This window comes from Manihot esculenta, chromosome 7 (assembly GCF_001659605.2).
Source record: "Manihot esculenta cultivar AM560-2 chromosome 7, M.esculenta_v8, whole genome shotgun sequence".
Lineage (NCBI taxonomy): Eukaryota > Viridiplantae > Streptophyta > Magnoliopsida > Malpighiales > Euphorbiaceae > Manihot > Manihot esculenta.
In genome coordinates, this window is record NC_035167.2 from 11,764,905 (window position 1) to 11,790,913 (window position 26,009).

General features: G+C 37.3%; 2 protein-coding genes and 1 pseudogene across 2 annotated transcripts; 1 reads left to right on the forward strand and 2 right to left on the reverse strand.

Moving 5' to 3' along the window:
* The first annotated feature begins 5,115 nt into the window (after positions 1-5,115).
* Positions 5,116-5,553, forward strand: LOC110618973 (root phototropism protein 3-like). The gene is made up of 2 exons (XM_021762237.1): positions 5,116-5,271; positions 5,345-5,553. The coding sequence occupies exons 1-2, from the start codon at positions 5,116-5,118 to the stop codon at positions 5,489-5,491; spliced, it is 303 nt and encodes a 100-aa protein (XP_021617929.1). The 3' UTR covers positions 5,492-5,553.
* A 10,062-nt stretch (positions 5,554-15,615) lies between these two features.
* LOC110618972 lies at positions 15,616-16,456 on the reverse strand (annotated as a pseudogene).
* Positions 16,457-22,616: 6,160 nt separating this feature from the next.
* On the reverse strand, positions 22,617-25,795 carry LOC110618418. Its single transcript, XM_021761548.2, has 3 exons — positions 25,104-25,795; positions 24,020-24,367; positions 22,617-23,924 (listed from the first exon to the last, which is right to left on the reverse strand). The coding sequence occupies exons 1-3, from the start codon at positions 25,578-25,580 to the stop codon at positions 23,301-23,303; spliced, it is 1,449 nt and encodes a 482-aa protein (XP_021617240.1). The 5' UTR covers positions 25,581-25,795; the 3' UTR covers positions 22,617-23,300.
* Between the last annotated feature and the right edge of the window lie 214 nt (positions 25,796-26,009).

The following is a 26,009-nucleotide window of genomic DNA, read 5'->3' on the forward strand; positions in this document are numbered from 1 at the left end:
CTTTGGAAGGGTAAGAGAACATTTTCTACACTATTTGCAAGTGTTTTAAAGGTGTAGCGTAGAAAACGAGTTGAGTTTCGTGGAGAATTGGCCAAAGGAGTTTCTGTCATGTTCGGCCCCCGAAGGATAAGTTCGGCCGCCGAAAGTGCCCAATGTTCGGCCCCCGAAGGTTATGTTCGGCCCCCGAAAGTTGCATGGTTTTGCATGCAGTTTCGGCAATCGAAGCTGAGGTGGTCGGTTAGTTGTGCATGCTCCTCAGTCCGTGGTTTGGCCAGGTGTTCACCTCCAGATCATGACCAGAGGTTAGGCCACGTCTCCCTTGACTCATCTGCAGGCTTTTAAGCAGCTCATGCAGAGGGTTGCTCGTTTGCAAGAGGTGTTGAAGGTTTTGAGAGAAAAGAAAGGTTTTGGTGGTTTGAAGCGTGTGAAGGGGATTTGTTGAGTTCAAGTTGTTCCTCTTCTAGTTCCAGGAGGTAAGAGCGGTCTTTATACTTGTTTTATGGTTTTATTTCAAGAGGTTAAGGGTAGAGTTGCATGTTTAGGTTTTAGAGTTTAGTTGATGTTTTAATGGTGCAAGCATGATTATGTGTTGTGTTAGTTGTTTTGTTAGGGTTAATAGGTAGTTTGGGACCCCTTTGTGTGAGTTGAGACGCTGAGTTATGCATGTTAGAGTGTGTTGGAGAAGTTGTGCATGAGAGGAAGCAAGGTTCTGCCTTCTGGAGAACCCAGCTTCGGCCGCCGAAGTGAAGATTCGGCCGCCGAACCTCTTGTGGAGTGGAGTTGCTTGACAGGCTTATTCATGCACGAAGCTGAGTTCTGGATGAACTCAGGTTCGGCCGCCGAAGGGAGGATTCGGCCGCCGAACCCCTTGTGGAGGTAGTTTCGGCTGCCTAAGGTTGCCTCCGAAAGAATGGACTTTCGGATCTGTCATGCACATTCGGCCGCCGAAGGTGCCGCCGAACATGCATGAGTTTCGGCTCTGGAGAGGACATTCGGCCGCTGAACGTGCTGCCGAATGTGTTCTGGCCAGCCTTCGTTTGCATGAGTTATGTGATTATTTTTAGAGGTTTAGAGGGGATTATGGGGACTTGTTTAAGAGTTATTCACCATATGTGTGCCACCTCATTCGAGTCCATTTGTGTAGGATTGGACCCGAGAGTTCGAGGAGGTCATCAGAGTTAGAGATATCAGAGTCAATACAGTATCTGCCAGAGAAGCAGAGGTGAGTGGAACTAAACTACATATTTTATCTTGAGAAATGACACGATTCTAGCATGATCCATGCATCATAACCTGCCATGTTATGTATTAGGTTGTAGTGCATTAGAATTCACGATGATGATGCATTGCATATAAGATGTTGTTCATGTGGATGAATGTTGGATGATCCTTAGCCCTTGACAGAGAGCAGATACAGATTTATGGCATGAGATAGCCATACCAGGTCGCCCCTGGATAGTCCAGGTCGCTCCTGGTACTATGAGTGAGACAGCTGGGCTGTCAAAGCAGAGTTAAGTGTAGACCAGGTGAGACCTCGTCTCCTTGGCACAGTTAGTCATGTTGTGATATCAGAGAAATAAGTGTAGACCAGGTGATGACATAGTCTCCTTGGCACAGTTGGCATTAGTATAACATGTAGTTGAGGGTTATTGGTGACAAGTTCATCCTTGAGATGATATGTTTGTGATGTGATGCATTTCATGAGAGCATGTAATGAATGAACTGTTTTTATTGTTCCTCCTCACTGGGCTCTAGAGCTCATCCCACTCCCTTAATCCCAGTTTTGCAGGTTCTGAGATAGCTATGGGAAGTCAAAGTCAGCAAGAGTACAGCGGAAAGTTATGCATGATTGTATGTTGTAATAGCATAGTGGACATGATGTAATTAAAAGCTTAGGTGTAATGTCATGTGTAGCTATGTACTGTCATATACTGGATAGACTTGTGCTTTCCCTAGTGTCATTGCTATAGTGTGATGTATGGTTAATCCCTTGTACATGAATCCTGTTTTACGTTTCTTGATGAGAAATGTGTGAGTTGGGCTTAACGTATGGCTTTGATGAGATACCAATGGGATGTGTTACAGATTAAAAGGGTTTAAATCCCTTGACCCACAGCAGATAGTAGTCCCTGGTATAGGCCCTGAGGGCCATTTCAGATTGACAGATCTGAATAGCAGCAGTTAAGCCTACAGAGTTTTACAGGATTGTTGAGTCGTTTTGTATCATGTATGGGATTTATCAGGTACACAGAGAGTATAGTTGGCTGACTACGGGTCCCGGCGGCCTTAAGCCGATCTGGATCCTAGTGCCAGTGATGGTTCGGACCGTTACTGAGGGGTACCGGTTTCCGGGTCGTTACAGGACGTGGCCTGCACTATGCCCCCGGCACTATGGATTATGTATGTTATGTTATGTTATGCATAAGAGAAAGACCAGGTGTGGCCTGCACTACGCCCCTGGCATGATTGGATTATGTAGAGGGCTAAATGGTGACAAGTTCATCCTTGATATGATTAGTTGTGATGTGATGCATTTCATGTTATCATATGTTTTAAATGCTTTACTATTCTGCTCACTGGGCTCTAGTAGCTCACCCCTCTCCCAAATTCCCCAGGTTTGCAGGTACGGGTTAGACAGAGAAGTCAAGAGGAGTAAGGAAGTCTTATTATGTAATAGTTAGAATGTGGACATGACAGATTGTATAATGATGTATAGATATGTAATGTAATGATGTTGAGGTTAGAAGTGTGCTTGACCATAGTTTAATGTAATCCCTTTGAAACATGATCTTAATGTTATTGATGTCCATGTTTAGCCAACTCGACTCTTGTTATGCCACCCATTGGGGGCTTTGATGAGATCCCACAGAGGGGTCAAGTGTATGATTATGTATGTGTTCAGTGCATGCACAGGTTGAGTTTGGTGATTGATAGAATGTATGAAAGAAAAGTTTTAAATTTTTATGTATAATTGTTGATCATGTATGGGATTAAACAGGTTTACAGGTTGCATGTCAGGCTTGCTACGGGTCCCGGCGGTCTTAAGCCGATCTGGATCCTAGCGCCGGTAGCGGTCCGATTTTCGGGTCGTTACATAATTGGGGAATTAAAAGAGTCTTTATTGTAACTGTTGATAATGCTTGTTCAAATGATGTTGCAATTTCCTATTTGAAAAAGAAAATCAATGCTTGGGGTTTAGCATTTTAAATTGCAAATATCTTCATATGAGATGCATTGCCCACATAATCAACTTAGTTGTTGTTGATGGAATGAAGGATGGTCTTACTCCAATTAAAAAGGTTAGAGATGCAGTTAGGTATATTAGGCAATCTCCTACAAGGTTGCAAAGGTTTAAGGTATGTTGTGAGATGAAAGGGATTCAAAGTAAGAGTTCTTTATGCTTAGATGTGTCCACTAGGTGGAATTCTACTTATCTAATGTTAAGTTCTGCACTGAAGTTTGAAAATGTATTTGACAGATATGCAACTGTAGATCCATACTTTAAAATTGATCTTCAATCATGTGAGGGTAATGGTGTGCCAGATAGTCTAGAATGGGAATATATTGGAAAAATTATTAAATTTTTGGGACATTTTTATGAACTTACTTTGAGAATTTCTGGATCTAGATATGTTACTTCTAATATATTTTTTGATGAGATTAGTTCTGTTGACTGTTTGTTGCAAGAGTGGAAATCAAGTAATGACTTGGAATTGTCATGTATGGGAGAGAAGATAAAGCTTAAATTTGATAAATATTGGAGGGATCCTGATAAGATGAATAAAATTATTTATATTACAGTGGTGGTTGACCCTCGATATAAGTTAGAATTAATGCATTTTGCTCTTTCAACTGTGTATGGAAAAGAAAAAGGTACAGAATTGGCAAAAAAAAGGTACAGAATTGGCAAAGAAGGTTAAATTGTTTGTATATGAATTATTTGATGACTACAAGAGAATATTTCAATCTGAAAATGCTAATGAACACATTGGAAAAGTAAGTGAGAGCATCGAAGAAGGAACAAAAAAGAAACTTAGAATGAGATTGGGACATCAATTCATACAACATAAAATAGAGATTGGTGAAGCAAAGAGCAAGTCTGACTTAGATTCTTATCTGAATGAGGACATTTTAGTTTTGGATGAGAAAGAAGATTTTGACATATTAAAATGGTGGAAAATGAATGCTAATAGGTTTCCTATCTTATCACACATGGTGAAAGATATATTAGCGGTTCCTATATCTACAATTGCTTCAGAATCAGCGTTTAGCACTGGAGGTAGAGTGCTTGATTGTTTTACTAGTTCTTTAACTCCTAAAATAGTGGAAGCCTTAATATGCACACAAGATTGGTTGCGAAAATCCCAACATCACAAATCGATTGAAGAACAAATTGCAGACCTTGAAAGACTTGAAGAATGTATGTATTAATCTTATTTAATTTGCTTTTTTATGTTTTATTTATTTTTATTTTAAAGTATCAATTTTACTTTTTTTTTTTAATTTTTCAGCATTTGCAAATGTGGACATAAGCAGTAGTACAAATGAAAATATGATAAATTTGGATAGTTGAAGGTAAATTAGGTAATTATATATATATATCAGTGGATTTTTTTATTTAGTTTAACAATTCTAATATTTTTTTCATGTTTTTATAGAAATTAATTGGCATTTGAAGAATGGAGGAATTGAAGAATAGAGGGTTGATTGTTAGTGACATAATTGTTGATGGATATTTTGGAATTAACTATTTTATTAGGTTTTATGTTTATTAAATGGAGGATATCTGAATATGGATATATGGTTGGTTGTTAGTGGATTATATGAAGTATATGGACATAATATGGAGTGTGGACTACTTATTATTATATTTTGATGATGTTGTTTTGATATTGTTTTGATGTTGTTTGAATTAGAGAAACGTGTGGGGATGCAATTTGAATAGGCAACATTGTCTGATCTTCTAATTCCTTCTTACAATAAGAGTGAAACTTTGTTTGATGTGGACCTAGTTCAGAGAATTTTAGAGCATTTTCTGGTTCAAGAACAGACAGAAACTTCAAGTTCAAGTAGACAATCACTTTCTGACCAAAGGGTACTAATCCAAATGCCAAAATGAGAGTTGCTAGGCTTGTTGACAGTTATTTCACAGAGGTTTCCAAAGACAGAAACCTTTCATTAACCAAGTTTCAGGTACTTGCAGAAGCTTTGCCTGAATCTGCAAGAACATGCGACGATGGGCTTTATCGAGCAATTGATTCTTATCTTAAGGTAATTCATCCTTCTTTTATTCTCCAGCACTGGTTTTTCTTTATAAATTCTTATTTGAATCACAATTCAACAGGCTCATCCATCACTGACTAAGCATGAAAGAAAGTGTCTATGTCGTGTGATGGACTGTCAAAAACTCTCCATTGATGCCTGTATGCATGCTACTCAAAACGAGAGGTTGCCACTTAGAGTTGTGGTGCAAGTTCTCTTCTCTGAATAGGTGAAAATAAGCAATGCAATAGCCAATGGCTCCATGAAAGAAGCTGGTGAAGCTCAGTACCAACTCATTGATTAAGTATATCACGTTAGAAGTTGTTGATTAATTTGGATTTTATGATTAATTGATTCGATTTTATGATTAATTAAATATATTAGGTTTAAATCAATACCTATTAGGTCCAAATTATAATATAATTAAATGAAATTTGAAAAAAAAAGCTCAAAGATCGATTTCGAATCGAACTGAGCCGAACTAGTTTGGTTCGGTTCGATTTAATTTTCTATCTTATTTGATTCGGTTCGATTTACATTTTGAAATAATTCGGTTAAATCAGTTTTGACCGGTTCGATTCGATACCGAACCGAACCGACCAATGCACACCCTAGCTCTGTATCTTCATCGATCGTTGGATCAGTAGCGATGGTGGTGGACGGAACAGTTTCCTATGCGATGCATCGAGTTTTAGTCGGACGATTTGATTATAGATTGGGTGATTGGGTTATGGGTTTTGTGCTCAAACGTGGGTTTAGCTGTGGGCTTTTTTTATAAAGCAATATCTTGAACCCCTTCGAACAATTTTCTGCCTAAATTCAAATAGATATGTTTTATTTTTATAAAAGAGATAAATTAATAATACTTTTTTCATTAAAAATTATTTTTATTATTGTTAAATTAATTAAAAAAACTATTGAACTTAAGTGGAAATTTAAAAATTAACTGTAACAATAATTAAAAATATATTTATTTAAAAATAATTTAAAAGTTTTAAGGGCAAAACTGAACTCGGCATATTTAAAAAGGGGTTTTATGTGCATTGATACTTGTATTCCTTCCTCTCATAATTTTTTTTAATTTTTATATAAAAATTAAAAAAATTAGTTATTTTAATTAAAATCTAATATTTTCTATTAACTTTTCAATTAAAATGAGAATATTAATTTTATTTAAATAATAAAAATGTTATTAATAACATATAATTTTAATTAAATTATAAGAGATAATTTGAATGTTCATTTGAAAACAATAAGCCATTAGTGATAGATTGTGTTATAAATAAAATAAAATTAAATATGATTATCATAATTAATTTATATATTAATTATAATAAAAAAAGAAAATGAATAAAATTTTAAAAAATTTAAAAAATAAAAAGTAGATAATTATAAAATGAAAAAAAAACATTTATTTTTTTTTGGGTGTGATAAAATAAATGAGGTCTTAAGTCTCACATCCTCTCTGCGAGTACACACCGCAGCCATGCATATTCCACGAGTGTGCATGTTCACACTGACGCTGTTATTGCCTAATAATTTATGCACTTATTTTTAAATATTTTTTTTAAATAATACACACTTGTGCCATAATTTTTATATTCTTTATCTTTTTAAATAATACTTTAAATATTAAAGTATTAAATTATAAAAATAGAGATACATTTATTAATTATTTTATATTTAAAAAATATTTTGTTAAATTAAAACATATTTTACTATAATTTATGTAATTTATTTTTTTTGAATTATTATATAAAAACTTTAAATAATAAATAAAAATGTACAAAAGGGAGTAGTTAATAATAAAAGGTATTATTATAAATATGCATAAATTATTGGATACTGCCTATTCTATCATTAAATGCACCGATCTAAATCTACCATTCCATGGAAACCAGTGAAGAAGCTGCCTTTGCCGACACTGTTTTTAATCTTTTTATTTTTATTTTTTTTTCCAAGTAATTAATTTTCCGAGGAAATAAATAATATTCATAGCTTTCTCACCATACATAAATTTTTGAAGTTCCCAAACATGTCAAGAAATATGAGAACACTTCCTAAAACCCAGCTAATATTTTTAATATTAACTACCACATTTTTAGAGTTCTCAAATGTCAAAGTCAATGTGTTTTTAATTCATGTAATAACAAGAATCAACGATTTGATTTGATATTTTTTTTACAATTGTTTGGAATTTTTCATGTTAATTTTATAGGGTAACTTAAAAAAAGATCTTGATATTAGTAAATTTTATTATTATTTTCTCATTAATTTCTATTATCAATTTGATAATATTAATTAATTTCAAAGTGAATCATGCTTAGATTTAATCCATCTAAACCATTACAAACCAAACATGAAAATCTCCTACTTTACGAGGGAGTTTATACTTTACTGCTACTATTGAGGCTGGTTAGGGTTTTGGAGCCCTAAACCAAGTTAAAAAATTTTTTACCGAACCATGTCGGAATAAAATAAAAGTTATCACTGTAAAAATATTATATTTATAGTTTTAGTTTGATTCTGATTTCGAATTCATACTGTATCGATTTAAAATTAAACTAAAAATTATATATTTGTTTGAGTTATATTTATAAATTTAATAAATTTATATGTATATTTATATAATTAATTTATATTTAAATATGAAATATATAATTTAATATTATTTTTTAATTTGATATTTTAAAAATAATTTTAATCATAAATATGTTAAATTACTTTATAGTTTTTTATTATATGATTGAAACACATAGTAATTATATAATATACTTTAGTTATTAATTACATATTTATATTTTATTAAAAATTATATAAATAATAACTATATTTAAAAAATATAATATTTTAGATAAATTACATTTTAACCTCTGAATTTTAATATAATTAATAGATCGATTCTTATATTTTTAAAATCGAACACTTAAATCCCCTACAATCAGTTTGTCCAAATTAAAAGTCACTCCATTCATGTTTATCCTTAAAAAGTGTGAAAATATTTTTATTATCATTTTTAAATAGATGAACTACATTTGAGTCCTTGAATTCTAGTATAATTAATAGATCAATTAATTTTTAAAATTATACACTTAAATTTCTGTACAATCAATATGTTCTCAAGTATTATAATTTAAATATTTTGATCGTTCATTTTTTATTTGAAAGAATACTTAAATTTCTATTAAATTTTATTTATAATATTTTATTTAACTAATCTTTAATAATTTTTATTCATTAAAATATTTTAATAATTATAATTTCAAAATTTTTAAAAAATACTTACAATTTCAATTATTTTTAAATGGTATTAAATAATTTTTAAATAAATTATAAACTTTCATAAAGACTATTTTAGGAAGAAATTATACTTTTAGAAAAAATTTGACCATCCACTAATTTTGAATTAATATCTATAATAGATGTAAGAACTCTAATTTTAGATGGATTAAATATAAAGAAATTTAAGAATTTAGTTTTAAAAATATAAGAACTGATCCATGCTAAAATTTAAGAAGTAAAGTATAATTTATATAATATAAAATTTTTTTATTTATATTAAAAGAATTTAAGTATTTATAAGGATATATGAGATATTTAAAATATTTATTTTTCCTTTGACGATTAACTAATAAAATTATGAATAGAACTACATTCAATTTGGACAAATTGATTATATAGAAATTTAAGTGTTTAATTTTAGAAATATATAAATCAATCCATTCATTACGTTAAAACTTAAAAACTAAAATATAATTTATCCTGATATTTTTATTAGGATTATATATAATACATATAATTTTATAATAATAATTATTATTTAATAAAATATCAGGATTATATATAATACATATAATTTTATAATAATTATTATTATTTAAAATTAGTATTATTATTGTAATATTAAAACTTTAAAATTATTTACTATCTTAAAATAAAGATAAAATATTATAATTTTATTTGCAATGATCAAAATTTCAAACTAATATTAAAAATAAAATTAAAATATAATCAAAATAAAAAATCAAACTAAATCGAAACTGTGTAAAAATTAATTAGAATCAAATTAAAACAGTATTGAAATTTAATTTTAAGTCTAATTTCTAAAAATTGAATCTATATTTTAACAAGAATTATATAAAACTAGAACTCAACATTTTTAATTGTTATAGGTCTTGAAATAAGACAGAGAAAAAAAAATCATAAAGTTATTAATACCATAAAAACTACTGAATGATCAAACCCATCAAAATTTAATAGCTCAATTGAAAAATATTCATCTTCTACTTGTTAAAAAAATTACAATTTAATCTTTATATTATAAGAAAATTCATTTATTGATTTATTATTTAATTTTTTTTATTCTTTTACTATTTGATCCTTATAATTTAAAAAATTTTATTAGTTAATTCTTTAAATTTTTTAAAAAATTTACTAATTAATTTCTTTATATTAAAATTATTTTAAATTTTTTATAATATTTAATGAATAAATTAATAAAAAATTAATTAATATATTTTTTAAAATGTTAAAATATTTTAATATATTTTTTAAAATTAAAAAACTAATTAATAAATTACTCTATAATATAAAAATTAAATAATAATATTCTAAAAATAAACTATAATTATCTATAATATATAAATTATAAAGATTGGAATGTAAGTTGTTGAAATATAATACTATTAATCTTCTAAGTTTCACCAAACAGGATGGAACTACAATTCCTAGCCTTCAACTCATGTTACCTTCTTCTTGTTCTTCTTCTTTTATTTTTCTTTAAAAAAAAAAAAAAAAAAAAAGTTGAACTCTTGTTATCTTTTAGTCAGAAATAGCTGGACTTTCCATCATAGCATAAAGCTTATTTTGAATGATGCACACGTGCTTCACACACATGCGCACATCTTGAAGCATTGCACACTTCTAAATGCAGGGCTACCTAGCATACTTTTTTTTTTTTCCAGCTTAGAATTTCAGTTGGAAATATTTTAATATCTTTTTAAGGTATGAGAGAGAACTATTAATAAAAGATTATCATTTGATTATCCACATTAATCTTAGGGGCCATTTGGTCCCACATTAAAACATAAATATGCATTTGATTATCTACATTAAGGTGTTTGATTTTCATACATAAGTTGTGGAATTAGAATTAACATTATTTTATATTTAATACAAATCAATCTTTTTTTTTTTGATATATTTTAAATGGCTTATTTGTAAATAATATAAAATTTAGGTATTAAATTGTGAAATTGCAGGTGCCTGTTAACAAGTAAAAATTTTATGAAACAACCTGTAATAACATTTATAGGGTACTATTCATTGGATCGGTTTGATAATATATATTTGAAAATTCAATCTTTTTTATTTCTCTCCCTTTCTCTAAATATCTACGAATAGGAGAAAAATCTAAAAACTAGACGAGAAGAAAAAATAAAATTTTCAAACTGATAACTCTCAATCTCCCTGGACTCCATATCCGATAGATATGGTTTTCCCTCGTCCCCTATTATATAGATCTGATTCCTTTTTGGGCTCTCTGATGGGTCTGTCAAATGGGTCTCTCCATGTTTTCTTTGAGGAAAGAACCTGCAAAATAAGGGAAAAGGGGGTCAGGGGTCCACCGGGGATGCCCCGGCGGAGACCCTCCGACGTTCAAGTCAGGTTTCCTGAATAAGAGTCGTGTCCTTAGACAAGAGTTGCAGAGAAAATAAAAATGGAGTCCAGGCAGGAGAAGAAAAAGAAGAAGATACCCCCTTGCAAGAGAAGACCCCCCAGTATATAGTGCTTCCTGTCCTTGTCACTCAGGCCCATACGTACGGGCGTGTCAGGCACCTGCTCCATGCGTAACGGCCATTTAATGCTCTTCAGAGCGCATGCGGGTAGGGCTGGTGAGTGATTGGACCTACTCCCTTATGGGGCTTGTGCTCATATCTGATCCGGATCACTCTGGGTTGCCGGCCCAGGCCCGTGAAGTCGAGCCGCCTCTCGAGCGTATGATCTGATGGGCTTTGGACCTGTGGCCTTCTTTTGGACCCGACCTTATTCCTGGGCTAGGAAAGATCTGGAGGTTATCAATTGCCCCTTTACCTCCTCAGCAGTTATTCCATGACTGGTGAGGGGGTAAATACTTAGGCTCTACTAATGACCGTGCAGCTCAAGAACGGCTCTTGTCAAAACGTCCTTTTCTTGCCTTATTTTCTTATCTCTTTACTTTGGTGTTTAAATGTATGGCGATCTAGAGATGTGTATTTGATGATGAATGATATTTCACCTCGGCCTGTGTCTTGTCATTATTTTCTACTCACACCGTCTTCTGGTTTTGTCAACTTTACTTATTTGATGGACCAGGCCGGCTCTACTGGGTCTTTGTTGGTCGAACCGACCCGGGCTAAGAGCTCGGAGTCTGGTTAAGCTTCTGACTTACGAGTTTTTCAAGCTTCTGACTTACGAGTTTTTCTTATTCTCATGAGGGCATTTCTGTTTTTGGCTCACGATCTCGTCATTGTTGCGAGCTCAGGAATATAATACCTTGTTCCTCTTGAGATAACCTTCTGGTAGTCGGTGCGGTTTGAGCTGTGAGCTCCACTAGGATAAAGTACCCGTTCTTTTGTTGTTTTCCTCTTCCTGGGTTATTCTTGCTGAACGTTTGTTTATTGTGAGTTAATCCGAGCTGTGAGCATGGTCCTTCGCCTTCGTTTATCCTTTTATGCGTTTGAAGGCCTTTTTGTAGAGGGAGCTCGGTTCTCTGTTATTTCTTCTGTATTTAGCTTTATTCTACTTGAGTGTTTTCCTGTTGCGAGTTCATCCGAGCTGGGAGCTCAGTTCCTTGCTTTTTGCTTAGGCTTTTGTGCCTATAGCCTGTGATGCTGCCTATATCGCGAGCTCCGAAGTTCAGAATTTCACTTTCTTCACTTTGATGCCCCGAGCTCTTTTGTGAAGTCGGACTTAATTTCTTGCTTTCTTGTCGAGCCTTATTCGGGCTGTGTTTCAGTCTGACTGTTCATTTGTTCGGTTTTAACTTTTCTTTTATAGGCTTTTAGCCTTGCCGGTCCAGGTGTGAGGCCCCCTCCAGGCTTCCGGGGAGGTCGACCTTGGATTGCAGAGGTCGGACTATCTGTTTTGGATTTGACCGTCTTGCCCTCTCGATTCTTTATCTAAGCGTTGGACTCTCGTGTATGTTTTTTGCCCCCGAGTATTTATGGGCTGTCTGCTCTTGAGCGTCTTGCGGGCCCTTTATTGCCTGGACCTCTCTTTAGGCCAGCTGAGTTGATTTAGTATGAGCGGTCAATTCTCGAGGTCGGTGCCTCTTATGATTGCCCCTGATTCTCTTTTTGGCATTGTATTTTGGTATGCAGTTTGCTTAGGATTCGCCTTACCTTAATTCGGTCTGTCTATTGGGTTTACCAGTACCGAAATCATTTTCTTGATATCGACATGGTGCTTTGGCACTTTTGGCTGTTGTGTGAGATCAAAGTCTCTCTACCTGATGACTCAAGCTCCTTTGGGAGGTCGGAGTTTAGCTTTTCATTTATGGTCCCGTGCCCCAATCTTTTATGTGAGATCGAAACTATGTTCTTATGAGTTGTTTTTGCTTGTAGCACCGGACAATCTTGGGGATTCCAGCCATTTTTGCTCCGGGAGATCTTTGAGATATTCGCCGGCCGTTTTTGCTCCAGGAGATTTACGGGATCCTGGCCGTTTGCCTCTCTGAAGTCTCTATACCTCAGCGAGTTCTTCCGATGCCAGGAGATCTTGGGGATCCTGGTCTTCTACCTCCCTGAGGTCTCTATACCTCAGCGAGGTCTTCTACCTCTCTGAGATCTCTATATCTCAGTGAGGTCTTCTACCTCTCAGTGAGGTCTTCTGCCTCTCTGAGATCTCTGTATCTCAGTGAGGTCTTCTACCTCTCAATGAGGTCTTCTACCTTTCAGTGAGGTCTTCTACCTCTCTGAGATCTCTATATCTCAGTGAGGTCTTCTAACTCTCAGTAAGGTCTTCTACCTCTCAGTGAGGTCTTCTGCCTCTCTGAGATCTCTATATCTCAGTGAGGTCTTCTACCTCTCTGAGATCTCTATATCTCAGTGAGGTCTTCTACCTCTCAGTGAGGTCTTCTACCTCTTAGTGAGGTCTTCTGCCTCTCTGAGATCTCTATATCTCAGTGAGGTCTTCTGCCTCTCTGAGATCTCTATATCTCAGTGAGCTCTTCTACCTCTCAGTGAGGTCTTCTACCTCTCAGTGAGGTCTCTGAGATCTCTATATCTCAGTGAGGTCTTCTACCTCCCAGTGAGGTCTTCTACCTCCCAGTGAGGTCTTCTGCCTCTCTGAGATCTCTATATCTCAGTGAGGTCTTCTACCTCTCTGAGATCTCTATATCTCAGTGAGGTCTTCTACCTCTCAGTGAGGTCTTCTACCTCTCAGTGAGGTCTCTATATATCAAGGTTTTCATTGCCAGGAGATCTTGGGGATCCTGGACTTGTATTTCCGGGAGATCTTGGGGATTCCGGTCTTCTACCTTTGATGTCTCTATGTCTCAGGGTCTTCATTGCCATGAGATCTTGGGGATCCTGGACTTGTATTTCCGGGAGATCTTGGGGATCCCGGTCTTCTACCTCTGAGGTCTCTATGTCTCAGGGTCTTCATTGCCAGGAGATCTTGGGGATCCTGGACTTGTATTTCCGGGAGATCTTGGGGATCCCGGTCTTCTACCTCTGAGGTCTCTATGTCTCAGGGTCTTCATTGCCAGGAGATCTTGGGGATCCTGGACTTGTATTTCCGGGAGATCTTGGGGATCCCGGTCTTCTACCTCTGAGGTCTCTATGTCTCAGGGTCTTCATTGCCAGGAGATCTTGGGGATCCTGGACTTGTATTTCCGAGAGATCTTGGGGATCCCGGTCTTCTACCTCTGAGGTCTCTATGTCTCAGGGTCTTCATTGCCAGGAGATCTTGGGGATCCTGGACTTGTATTTTCGGGAGATCTTGGGGATCCCGGTCTTCTACCTCTGAGGTCTCTATGTCTCAGGGTCTTTATTGCCAGGAGATCTTGGGGATTCTGGACTTGTATTTCCGGGTGATCTTGGGGATCTCGGTCTTCTACCTCTGAGGTCTCTATGTCTCAGAGTCTTCATTGCCAGGAGATCTTGAGAATCCTGGACTTGTATTTCCGGGAGATCTTGGGGATCCCGGTCTTCTACCTCTGAGGTCTCTATGTCTCAGGGTCTTCATTGCCAGGAGATCTTGGGGATCCTGGACTTGTATTTCCGGGAGATCTTGGGGATCCCGGTCTTCTACCTCTGAGGTCTCTATGTCTCAGGGTCTTCATTGCCAGGAGATCTTGGGGATCCTGGACTTGTATTTCCGGGAGATCTTGGGGATCCCGGTCTTCTACCTCTGAGGTCTCTATGTCTCAGGGTCTTCATTGCTAGGAGATCTTGGAGATCCTGGACTTGTATTTCCGGGAGATCTTGGGGATCCCGGTCTTCTACCTCTGAGGTCTCTATGTCTCAGGGTCTTCATTGCCAGGAGATCTTGGGGATCCTGGTCTTCTGCCTCCCTAAGGTCTCTATACCTCAAGAAGGTCTTCAAGCGAGATTCGGGATTTTTCTGGTAGTAATAAGAGCAACGAGGATGCTCGTCGTTAGTTCAATAATATTCATCAATAAATAATATATCGCACATGACACTTAGTTTTATTTTTTAGATGAATGCAAGTATTAGCTCTAACAACATTAACTCATGCAATTTTAGAGATGCAATAAACAATATTTTGCATGTGCAAATTTCTTAAAATTTTACTTTACAAAAGTAATATGTTTAAATACGTAATCCCTTTTACTAGAAAATTCATGCTACTCTTAACTAGCAACGAAAACTTTCCTGCTAAACTAGTATGTTATTGGGCATATACTTGTGTACTCATGGAAACTTTATTGTAAGATTCAAACTTTATAATTAGACATGATATTCTAAGATATTTGCATTTAAAATAATAATAATTAGAAGGATTAAAGAATCAAAATTCCAGGAGGGTTGTACTAAGTTCCTCACCTGGTAGTAATAAGTTGGCTGAAATTTCCATTCAGTCGAAGACCTTTCACTAGTTCCCAAAGCTGGACTGAAATTGCTATGGGTCGTTTTCGAAATAGTCTCCAGCAATTCAGCAAATAACAAAAACTGTCTGCTCACCCATGTTCTTTAGCACAAAAGGGACAGGAACTCATGTCTAGTGGACGAACCATGACCGTGGGATCAGAGCGTGATTGATGGCTGATCCGTTCTTCGGAATTGTTCATGGATGTAGAAGATCGTTCTCTGTTAATCATGTATTTGAGATTTAGGTACCAGCATCTGTTAGTATTTGAGATTCAGTAAACATTGTGACTGATAATCATGTCTTCGCTTGCAGACGGTCTTCAGTCTCTTTGTAGCCTGAATAAATCCCACAATCACCTGCAGCTCGTCCATTTGCTGGGACATAAAATGCCTCTGAACAACATCTACTAGTTGCTCTTTAGATGGGTTGGGGACAACATCCACAAGATTGAAGTGCCTCCAATATCTCCACAAGGCAGCCATCTCTAATTTGCTGAGGTCAACTTTCGTGGTCCCACGAGGTGTGGGAACAGAGCCCTTAGACTGCGAGTCACAAGAGAGGGACCTGCTCATAGTCTTGTGAGATGACCCGTTGATTTGTGCGTCCTATGCCTTGATCTATGGGACTTTTGGGTGTCATCGGATGCCATGTCAGATCCATTCCACTGTACATTATCAAATTCCAAATCATCATCATCCTCACTGTCGGTGGGATCTTCTATCCCACTAAGGGCATTCCTCTGTAGCTTTACTTCTATGCCATTTGTAAGAACCAGCTAATGCCAGCCACCAATTAACCCGCCACCAACTCGCAGGCCACCAATTAACAAGCCTCCTCCTGCAGAGGGACACGCCTCAGTTGACCCAACAGACAAACACCATGGATCCCCAAATAAGTGGCCACCCAGTTCGGTTGATGGATCAATAGGAGTTGGTGATCACCAAAAGAAAGTATTCCCTGATAAAGACAAGCCATAAAAGCGCAGGGGAGTGTCGCCACCACACAAGCCTGGACGCCCTCCTGTAGTTGATACAGAGGACGCAATACACAGGCCACCGGCAAAGAAGAAACCACCACTATACTGCCCCAGGCCTCCATCATCTGATTAAGCGCCCAATGGTTTCGCTGTCGATGGCGATGAGATCAGCAGCGCCGACATCGTTCATTTCTGCGCCGACCTCACTTGTTGGAGCTCGATCAGACCAGCGACCTCCTCTTCAGGTCGGCGTGTCTTCGGCACCATCACATCTGCCTGTCTAGCCCATTTCAGCGTCGCGCCGACCTCACTTGTTACAGTTCGACCAGAACAGCAACTTCCTCCTCAGGTCGGCGTGTCTTTAGCAGTTCGAGCTCCTTCCACTTTTGCTATTCCAACCATCCGACCTCGCTTATTTGTTGTTCAGAGCTGTCCTTTCTTTCTCTCACTCTTTCTCCTCCTTTTTTATTTTTATTTTTATTTTTATTGTAACAGCCCGGAAACCGAACTGCCACCGGCACTAGGATCCAGATCGACTTAAGGTCGCCGGGACCCGTAGTAAGCCTGCTATATTGTCTGTGTACCTGTGAAAACCATACATGATCACACATTTTCTGTAAAAATTAAAACTTTTCTCTGTTCCAAGGCTTAACCTGTGCATGCACTAACTCTGTACTGTCAATCCCTACTAGAGCTCTCATCGTTGCTCTAGATGGGCTAAGCTCATACTATGGTAAGCCTGATTTTTCAAACACATAAAGGAATTACATGTGCATAAAAAGATCATGTATAACAAAGGATTACAACTCATATAGTCAAGCACAATTCTATACACTGTACAACATACACTATCTCTTTATAATTACATGTCCACACTAGCTATTACATGACTCTTCTCTTTCTGCACCCTACTGACTGCCCCCTGTACTTTGAATCTGCAACACTGGGGTTAGGGGAGAGGGGTGAGCTATACTAGCCCAGTGAGTAGAACAGATAAAAACATGTTAATAAAACATGATCGCATGAAATGCATCACCCACAAGTAATCACCCATCTTAGATGGACTGACTCAAAATTCCCTCTACTCTGTGCCCGGCCCGCGAAGGAGCTCCTCAGGTCTTGATAATACAAACAATAGTACCGAAGTACCCTGTGCCTGGCCCTCGATGGGCTCATCAGGTCTTGATGTGAGGGCTAATGAGCCAACCTATGTCCATCTCACAACAATGCAATGTACAAGGAACAGTGCCAAGTACATGGAAAAATGCAATGCGTCATAGTCATGGATACTAATGCAACACCCTATACACAGTGCAATCATGATGCATGAAGCATGCTCAAAGCAGTTAATGTCTCATATGTAAAGATTTAGTTAAGTTCCACTCGCCTCTGGCTGACTCTGTACTGACTCTGCAGGTTCTGAAGCAGTGCTCACTGCTGATCTCTGGGGTTCCTCTGGTCCGTTCCTACACAGATGGACTCAAATGAGGGACCAAACTAACTTAAGAACATCTCTAAGGAACTCCTAAAAAGCCCTCTAAAACATCCCAAAACAATCACATAAAACATGCAAAAGAAAGCTGGACAGGGCACTTTCGGCGGCAGGTTCGGCGGCCGAAACTCCCCTCCAGAGACGAAACTCATGCATGTTCGGCGGCACCTTCGGCGGCCGAAAGTCTCGTCCAGAGACGAAACTCAACCTTCGGCGGCACTTTCGGCGGCCGAACCTTGCCTCTAGAGACGAAAGTCCAAATGTTCGGGGGCAAGCTTTGGCAGCCGAAACTGCCTCCACAAGGGTTCGGCGGCCGAACCTCCCTTCGGCGGCCGAACCTGGTTTTTGCCCATTGGGCAGAAACCTGCTCTGTTTCATGCAAAACTCCTCCAATCCTTCACTCCACATGCACACACAACTCCTCAACAAGCATATACATATGTACATGCACAAAGGGGTCTAAACCTGTCCTAAAACCCCAACAAACATCACAAACAACACATATACACACTTATGCACCAAAGATCATAAAAAACCTCAACTAAACCCTATCATGCATACTACCCATAAAACTTCCATAAAACTTCCATAAAACCTTCAAAAATCAAGAAAGGAAGTTCAGGATCTTCACTTACCTCTTCCAAACAAGAGATTAAACGATCCCAACGTGGAGATATGGAGAAATCCTCTCTCAAAGTCTCCAAGCTTCCAAACTTCACTCTTTTGCTCAAAAACTTCAAAACCACAAGCAAATCCATCAAAACCATGAAAGCTTTGAGAAAACACATAAATCACTCAAGGAAGATCAAGTCTCACCTCAGCTCGTGCAAATGGACAGCAAATCTTATCCATTTGACCGACCTAGGGCCTTTTATAGTTGGCTGGCCAGACCAACTACGGCGGCCGAAGGAGAACCCGAATGCCATGCACGTTCGGCGGCCGAAAGTGACCTTCGGCGGCCGAACCTTGGCTTTTCTCCCTTGTTGCTTTTCTTTCAAAACTCATTTCTTTTAACACTTAAAACAAGTTAAAATATGTTAGAAAACATATGTATTACCCTTCTAGAGGGTTCCGACACCCGAGATTCCACCGGACTACAGGAAGTCCGATGCCGGACTCTCGCCGGGTATTACATTTATTTTTTTATTATTTTTATTTTATTTATTTATTATTATTATTTTTTTTAATTTTTCTTTTTCTCTCTATCTTGCTAACTTGTGACTTTGTAGCCAACATGCCCATCTAACTTTTACCATATACGGCCGACCTCACAGTTTCAACAAATATATATATCATCTGAAGTTTCACTTCGTAAAATTTCAAAGAAAAAGTTAGTAGTAATAAAATTCAATAAATGTTAAAATAAACTATCTAAAAGACTATCAATGTATTCTTGAACCAGCTAGGTCTTTCTTTTCAGCTAGGTTACTCAGCTGGGTTATTGTAAATCTCCAGCTTTCTTTTCGCATAAGCTTTCATACCTTCATGTGGATCTCAATGGGTGGATTTAGGAACTCCGGTGACGAAAAGATCTCCTTCGTTCCCACAGACGGCGCCATTTGATAACTCTCAATCTCCCTGGGCTCCATATCCGATAGATCTGGTTCTCGCTCGTCCCCTATTATATGGATCTGATTCCTTTTTGGGCTCTTTGATGGGTCTGTCAAATGGGTCTCTCCATATTTTCTTTGAGGAAAGGACCTGCAAAACAAGGGAAAAGGGGGTCAGGGGTCCACCAGGGATGCCCCGGCGGAGACCCTCCTACGTTCAAGTCAGATTTCATGAATAAGAGTCGTGTCCTTAGACAAGAGTTGCAGAGAAAATAAAAATGGAGTCCAGGCAGGAGAAGAAAAAGAAGAAGATACCCCTTGCAAGAGAAGACCCCCCAGTATATAGTGCTTCATGTCCTTGTCACTCAGGCCCGTACGTACGAGCGTGTCAGGCACCTGCTCCATGCGTAACGGCCATTTAATGCTCTTCAGAGCACATGCGGGTAGGGCTGGTGAGTGATTGGGCCTACTCCCTTATGGGGCTTGTGCTCATATCTGATCCGGATCACCCTGGGTTGCCGGCCCAGGCCCGTGAAGTCGAGCCACCTCTCGAGCGTATGATCTGATGGGCTTTGGACCTGTGGCCTTCTTTTGGACCCGACCTTATTCCTAGGTTAGAAAAGATCTGGAGGTTATCACAAACCATTTCCATTCTAAATTTAATTTTTAGCTAATCAAAATGAATAGTTTTAAAGTAAAGAAATTATGTTATTAATTAAATTTTGGTTTTCTTTTAACAAAGGAGAGTAAGAATTTTAGAGAGTATTAAGAAAGACCAACAATTTGAGAACTAGCTAAAACTTGTTGATCCCAAAGCAATAAGCTTCCCACCGCAACAGGAGGTTGAACAAGATCTCTACATTAGCTGAGGAGAAAACAGCTTAGCCAAGTAGTCAAGGCACTTATTTGCCTCTCGATAACAATGTCCAAGTTAACAGTGCCGATCACAGAGCAAAAGAGATTTACACTCAACTAGGAGACACCGTAGACGTAAGTGTACATCCTCCGCGGAGGCCTTAAAGCCGCCTGTGAATATATTTCAATAATCAACCATCAATTCATATTCCCATGCATATGTAGACCATGCAGAAGGGCTCGAAGCTTAGCATCCATTGACGTACAGATACTCAACTTTGCTGGAAATCCATATTTTCAAATACCAAACTACCCCGAAAAACACCACTACCACCATACCCTGGATTTTCTTACACGACTCATCAGTGTTAAGCTTACACCGACCAACCTCCGGAGGAATCCGTGAAATAGCCATGACTGTATGTTTCGAGTGAGCAAGTGGAGTAGATTGCCATGCAGCACCATTTGCACGAATCTTATGAGGCATGCAATCTTAGAGCTCAATGCAATATTGTTATTGCGATAAATATACTCATTTCTCTAATGCCAATAAAGTTATATAAAAGATTTATATTATTTTAGCATTTGAAAAAAAACAAAGAAAACAACAATTGTACTTAGCATGGTAAGTGCATCTGAATAAATCTGAGAAGTCTCAGTTCTACTCTCGCAAATCTCAATTCTCAGTTCAAAAAAAAAAAAAAAAACAACAGTTAAATAAATAAATAGTTTAAAGTGAATTTTTAAAATGAATAAAAATAGACAAAAAAATAATTAAAAGTACTTATTAATACTAAAGTTACCACATCAAAATGAATTAGTAAATTCAATAATTCACAAATTTTGTTATATCTTATGATAATATTTTAGTGGAAAATGGGAATTGAGTAGTTGAGTTGTGTAATTAAATGTGTTAATTAAGCATTAATCAAATAAGAGAGGCATATATAATTAGTAAAGATTTGATTGAAATGATATTGAAAGAGATGATTAGAAGAATTGAATATGTGATTGGTAAAGCTACCTCTTTTGGGAGGATAACTAATGGTCTTAATTCTCATGGGTTTGTACAACAATCAATGCTCATATTCATAATACCTCATTATTATTATTACTAAATACTCTCAAAGATATTTATTTATTATGAGCACAATTTATAATTCCAAAAAGTGGGACAAGGGATTAAGAAAGAAAGGAAAATGAAGAACTGGAAACATGGTTATGGTAGCTAACAATATCAACCTCACCTGCTTTTACATTATCCTTTATACAGCACCAAATTCTCAGGGGCCAATAAGAAACACATGCTGCAAAAATTAGGTGAAATTAAATGAATGCTCTACCCTCCACCATCTTCTGTAATATTAGTTGGTTTCTCCATTTAACCCACCTACTTGAAACTTCAATGCCACAACCCCCACTAAATATTTAATATATACCAAAACCCACATCAATTTACTATTTTTTTTGTTACATATATAGAGGAAGAGAGGCCAACGGCCTCATAATTTAATAGTTAAAAGCATCACGCTTGATTTCAGATTTTTTGGGTTTAAATCTCTCATTCCCAATGGAACATAATCAGGCAAGATAAATAATGAGAGAGGAAGAGAGAGAACAAAAGAATACCTTACTTCAATAGAATGACAAAGCAATTGCAAGCCCCTCCTCATGATGAGGTGGAAGCTTCTCTCAATATGCAAAATGTAAAAAATGGAGATAAAGCCATGTAGAGTGGGGTAAAGAAGGAAGAGACTGTCTGCAAAAAAGCAGGAAAAAAAATATATATATATTATGATATACAAAGCAGCTAAGCAGGAGAAAGAGAAAGGAAGGTAGAGGAATTCACATTAGCTTTTGGAAGACTTTTACACCCTCATCTCATGCCTTTGCTGCAATGATGTTTCACACACTGAGTTTTTTTTTTTTTTCTTTTGACAATTTAACCCACGAAGTGTTGCTGATGGGTTCAGGTCCATAGGGTCAGAAAAGGATTTTTGTTTTCTCAAATTAATTAAGGGATAAAGCTTAAAGTTTCTGGGAATTGAGACCCCACAAGGCCACAAGTAGGCCTTCTCGCCCCACCAGGTGGCATAGTCAAAGAAGGTTAAAAAAGAATAGGTACAGATACCCAAAAGATGCTGTCAAGCACTATAGGGGCATCAACTATCAACATAACCTGAGCATTCAAAAATCCAGTACACTAAACAGACCTTCCATAACTAATTAATTGATAATACTCATAAGAATCATCCATACATCAACAGTGAAAAGAAAAAGAAAAACACAAATTCAGACAATTCAACATTTAAAATAAGCTATAAATTCAGAATTCACAAAGTTCAGAGCGAGAGAGAGAAAGAAAGAGTATTTCTGACATCTATATTCATCCTAAGGATTCAATAGTTGATAAACAAATTTTCTGTTTACATTCCTTTTCCAGCAGCACTGCTCAAATGCTAACAAATAACTAGATACATATTGTAGCTGAAATGTGTAACTTTGTAAATGCAGCTAAAAATCTAGTAGACATCTCATCTGCGCTCCTTCAAAACCCATAAACAACTTTTACATCAATTAAGCAACCACATAAAAAGAGTATGAAACTCACACATAGGAAAACGAACAAACTAGACATCAGCGTTAAACTTATGTTGGCCAGTAGCAGCTTCCCTTCTTGCTGCCACTGCTGTATGCCTGTATGCCTGTATGCATTCAAGCAAAAGCAATGGAACTATATAAAGGTTAATGGTTCTGCTGTGTTAGAGCGTAACCCCCTTCCTACAGACATGGAAAGGTAAACTAAAAATTGACCTCCATTTGCTCTATCCCTAATCGGAAAACCAAGCTCCAACTCCCTTGTTGGATTCTGTATTAAGAGTATAAATATTCATTCAGGCCTAATCTGACCTGTGAATGATTATGCTCTATTTACAGATTAACAGAGGCATATACTAAGTCCAAAAAAATTGACTTCATCTCCTACTTGCAAGTTGCAACTTCTAATGGTTAGCTAATTTAAACTGGCTGACAGTATAAACAATTTTCCTAATTCAATCCTACCCTTAGTTAGACCTCCATCTTCCATATCACATTGTCAGTGCTGCTATCATGTTGTTTCTCTAGTGCTGCAACTTTTGCCCGATGCGCTGCTAATGCCATTGCACTCTTTCCTTTTTCATCATGAGGTAGCTCACAAGTTTCACCAATGGAACTTGATCTTAGGTCTGCAGGGGGGATGAAACAGTCTACTGAAAGACCTGGAACATTGAATGCAACCTCTTCAATAGTCCAAGCTTCCTCCATCTTTGTCTTCGTATGGCTCATTGCAACCTCACCAAATCTGTAAAGTGTCACTATAGTGCGACCAGAATGGGCAATCATGATCCCTTCAACAGGTCTGTAATCATCAAGGAATGAATTGATAGTTGTTTCCCAGTAAACTGCATCGCCACCATTAGATTGGATGCGGGTCAGGTGTGAATCCTCCATGTAGACGAGGAGACCAGTCTTTTGACTGAAGTAGCCAAACAAGACATGTCTTATGATCTCTGCAGGGCCTTCACTCCTAGCCTTGAGCGTTTGAGGATCAGCACACAGCTTTAGTATAAAACATTCTTCACCATTAATCTTCTTCTCTCCTATGCACCTTGCATCAGCAAACATACTAGCTGTGCTTTTTGGATCAAGACCCTGAGACAGGTACATGTGCAGAATTGAGCAAACAACTAAAACGTAGTCAATAAATAAAAGACAAGTATGTGCAGAATTAATGCACAGAACTTCACCTGAAGTGCACGACGCAAGGGTCTAACGGGGCCTTTTGCAGTATGAGCACCAAGCCATGGAGTGTGCCTCCAAACAAGTTTGCCATTGCAGCCAGCATGAACCTTACTACCACCAACAGCAAGCTCAACATACCACATATCAGGATTCATCTGCCAGAGCACAAACCCACCTGACTCAGCACCTTTAGTACCATTCCGGTTCTTCACCACCCTTGTGGAAGTTTCAAATTCTGAAGCTATCATTTTAAGCTTTCCCATTGCATATGCATTTCTAATAGAGTTCTGCAGCTTCTGCCCACCAGAGGCGGCTGTGTACTGCTGCAATATGTACTGAGCAGAGGAAGTTTCCTGCAATAATACATTCCTTATAAGACAAAATTTAAGAATATTTGTTCTTCCATGAAGTTTAAGCAGTTTATTTCCACCATGAAGTTACAGAACAAAGGAAATGAGGTTCTGTTCACATTAGTAGAAAAAGCCAGACATCAGTCCTGACAGCTAGCAACAACCAACTTCAGACTACTAAGCAAAGAAAAAAAAAATGGTAGATTTTTTCTTTTCTTTTGGCGCAATTTTGATCTGTTTGGTAGCTCAGATAAACAAATCAAAGCAATAATCTCAAATTTGGCAAACAGAACAACAATTTTACCCAGGACTGACTTTGGAGTTCTTTACAATTTTCCTCTATTTTCTTGCAAACCAAACATAGAATCAACAGAGAAAGAAAAGAAAAGAAAATTAAATAATGCCATGGATCTAAGATTCTTCAAATACACCTAATCACGCTTTTAAACATAACCAGAACAAAAAAAGTTGGAAAACTCCAAAATACTACTACTCTTGGTAAATCAAACCCAGTCCAAGCTCCAAAGAAATTAATGTATGTGAATAAAACATTGTATAAGAAAAACAATCAACGAAAATGAGGTAAAAAGAAAAGTAGTTTCCAAAACTTTAAGCAAACCCAATTTTTCTTTCTTTAGTTAAACTCTTGAGAAATACTCTATGAGTTCCAAGAACACAGAAACAGAAACGCTTAAGCATTAGAAGTGGGAAGAACAGAAAGACAGAGAAAGAGAATTACAATGGGTGTGTCTTTGATGCTAAGGTGAGGCAAAGGGTCCATGGTGCTAACATGCACCGGAGCCAATGGTGCACCCATAACCCCAAGAAGCAACCTTAGATCAGATTTCCTATATGCCACACTAGAAACCGATGGAGTCCTTGATAACTGCCCTTTCATCCACTCCCCAAGACCCGAACCCACCCGCTTCGGCTCCCCTTCACCTCCATCAGGATCCGGACCTTCAATCAACGGCGTCAAAGTCTCCCCGATCAAAGGCCTCAAGCTTCCCGATCTCGCTACCAAAGTCTCCGGCTGCGCGGCGTAAGGATTGTAATGGCTGTTGTTGCTACTATTGTTCTTCTTTCTCCGGAGCAGACCCGATATCGGGGAACCGGTTCTTGCGGGGCTGCTGGAGCGGGAGCGGGAGCGAGAAGGGGAGAGACCACGGACTACTTCTTCTTTGAGAGCAGCAAAGAACCCCTGCTTCTTTTCCATTGGTGTGAGCACAGAAGAAGAAGAAGAAGAAGAAGAGAAGGCGATGATATGGAAAGAAGAAGCAAGAGATTGAGAATAGAGGTTCTGGGTATGATTGCTAGAAGCTGTAATGGTTCTTCTTAGAGAGCAACAATGGAGCGAGTCAGTGAGCGAGTTGAAGAGTGTGATCTTGGGTTTCTTTGTTTCGTGGGGGCAGACTGCAGAGAGAGAGAGAGTGCATGAGCGTGTGTGATATAGACGAAATGAGAAGGCCCCACAAGAAATTAAAGAAAGAATTTATTTATTAATTTATTTATTTTTGGCTTACAATTGAGGGTATTGGCCATTGCCCACTTTTTTGACCAATTAAGTAAGCAAAATGAGATATTCACTCGTAACAGTTTTGAAACATTTAAAAAATTATATTACTTTTTCTTTAATGGTAAAAAT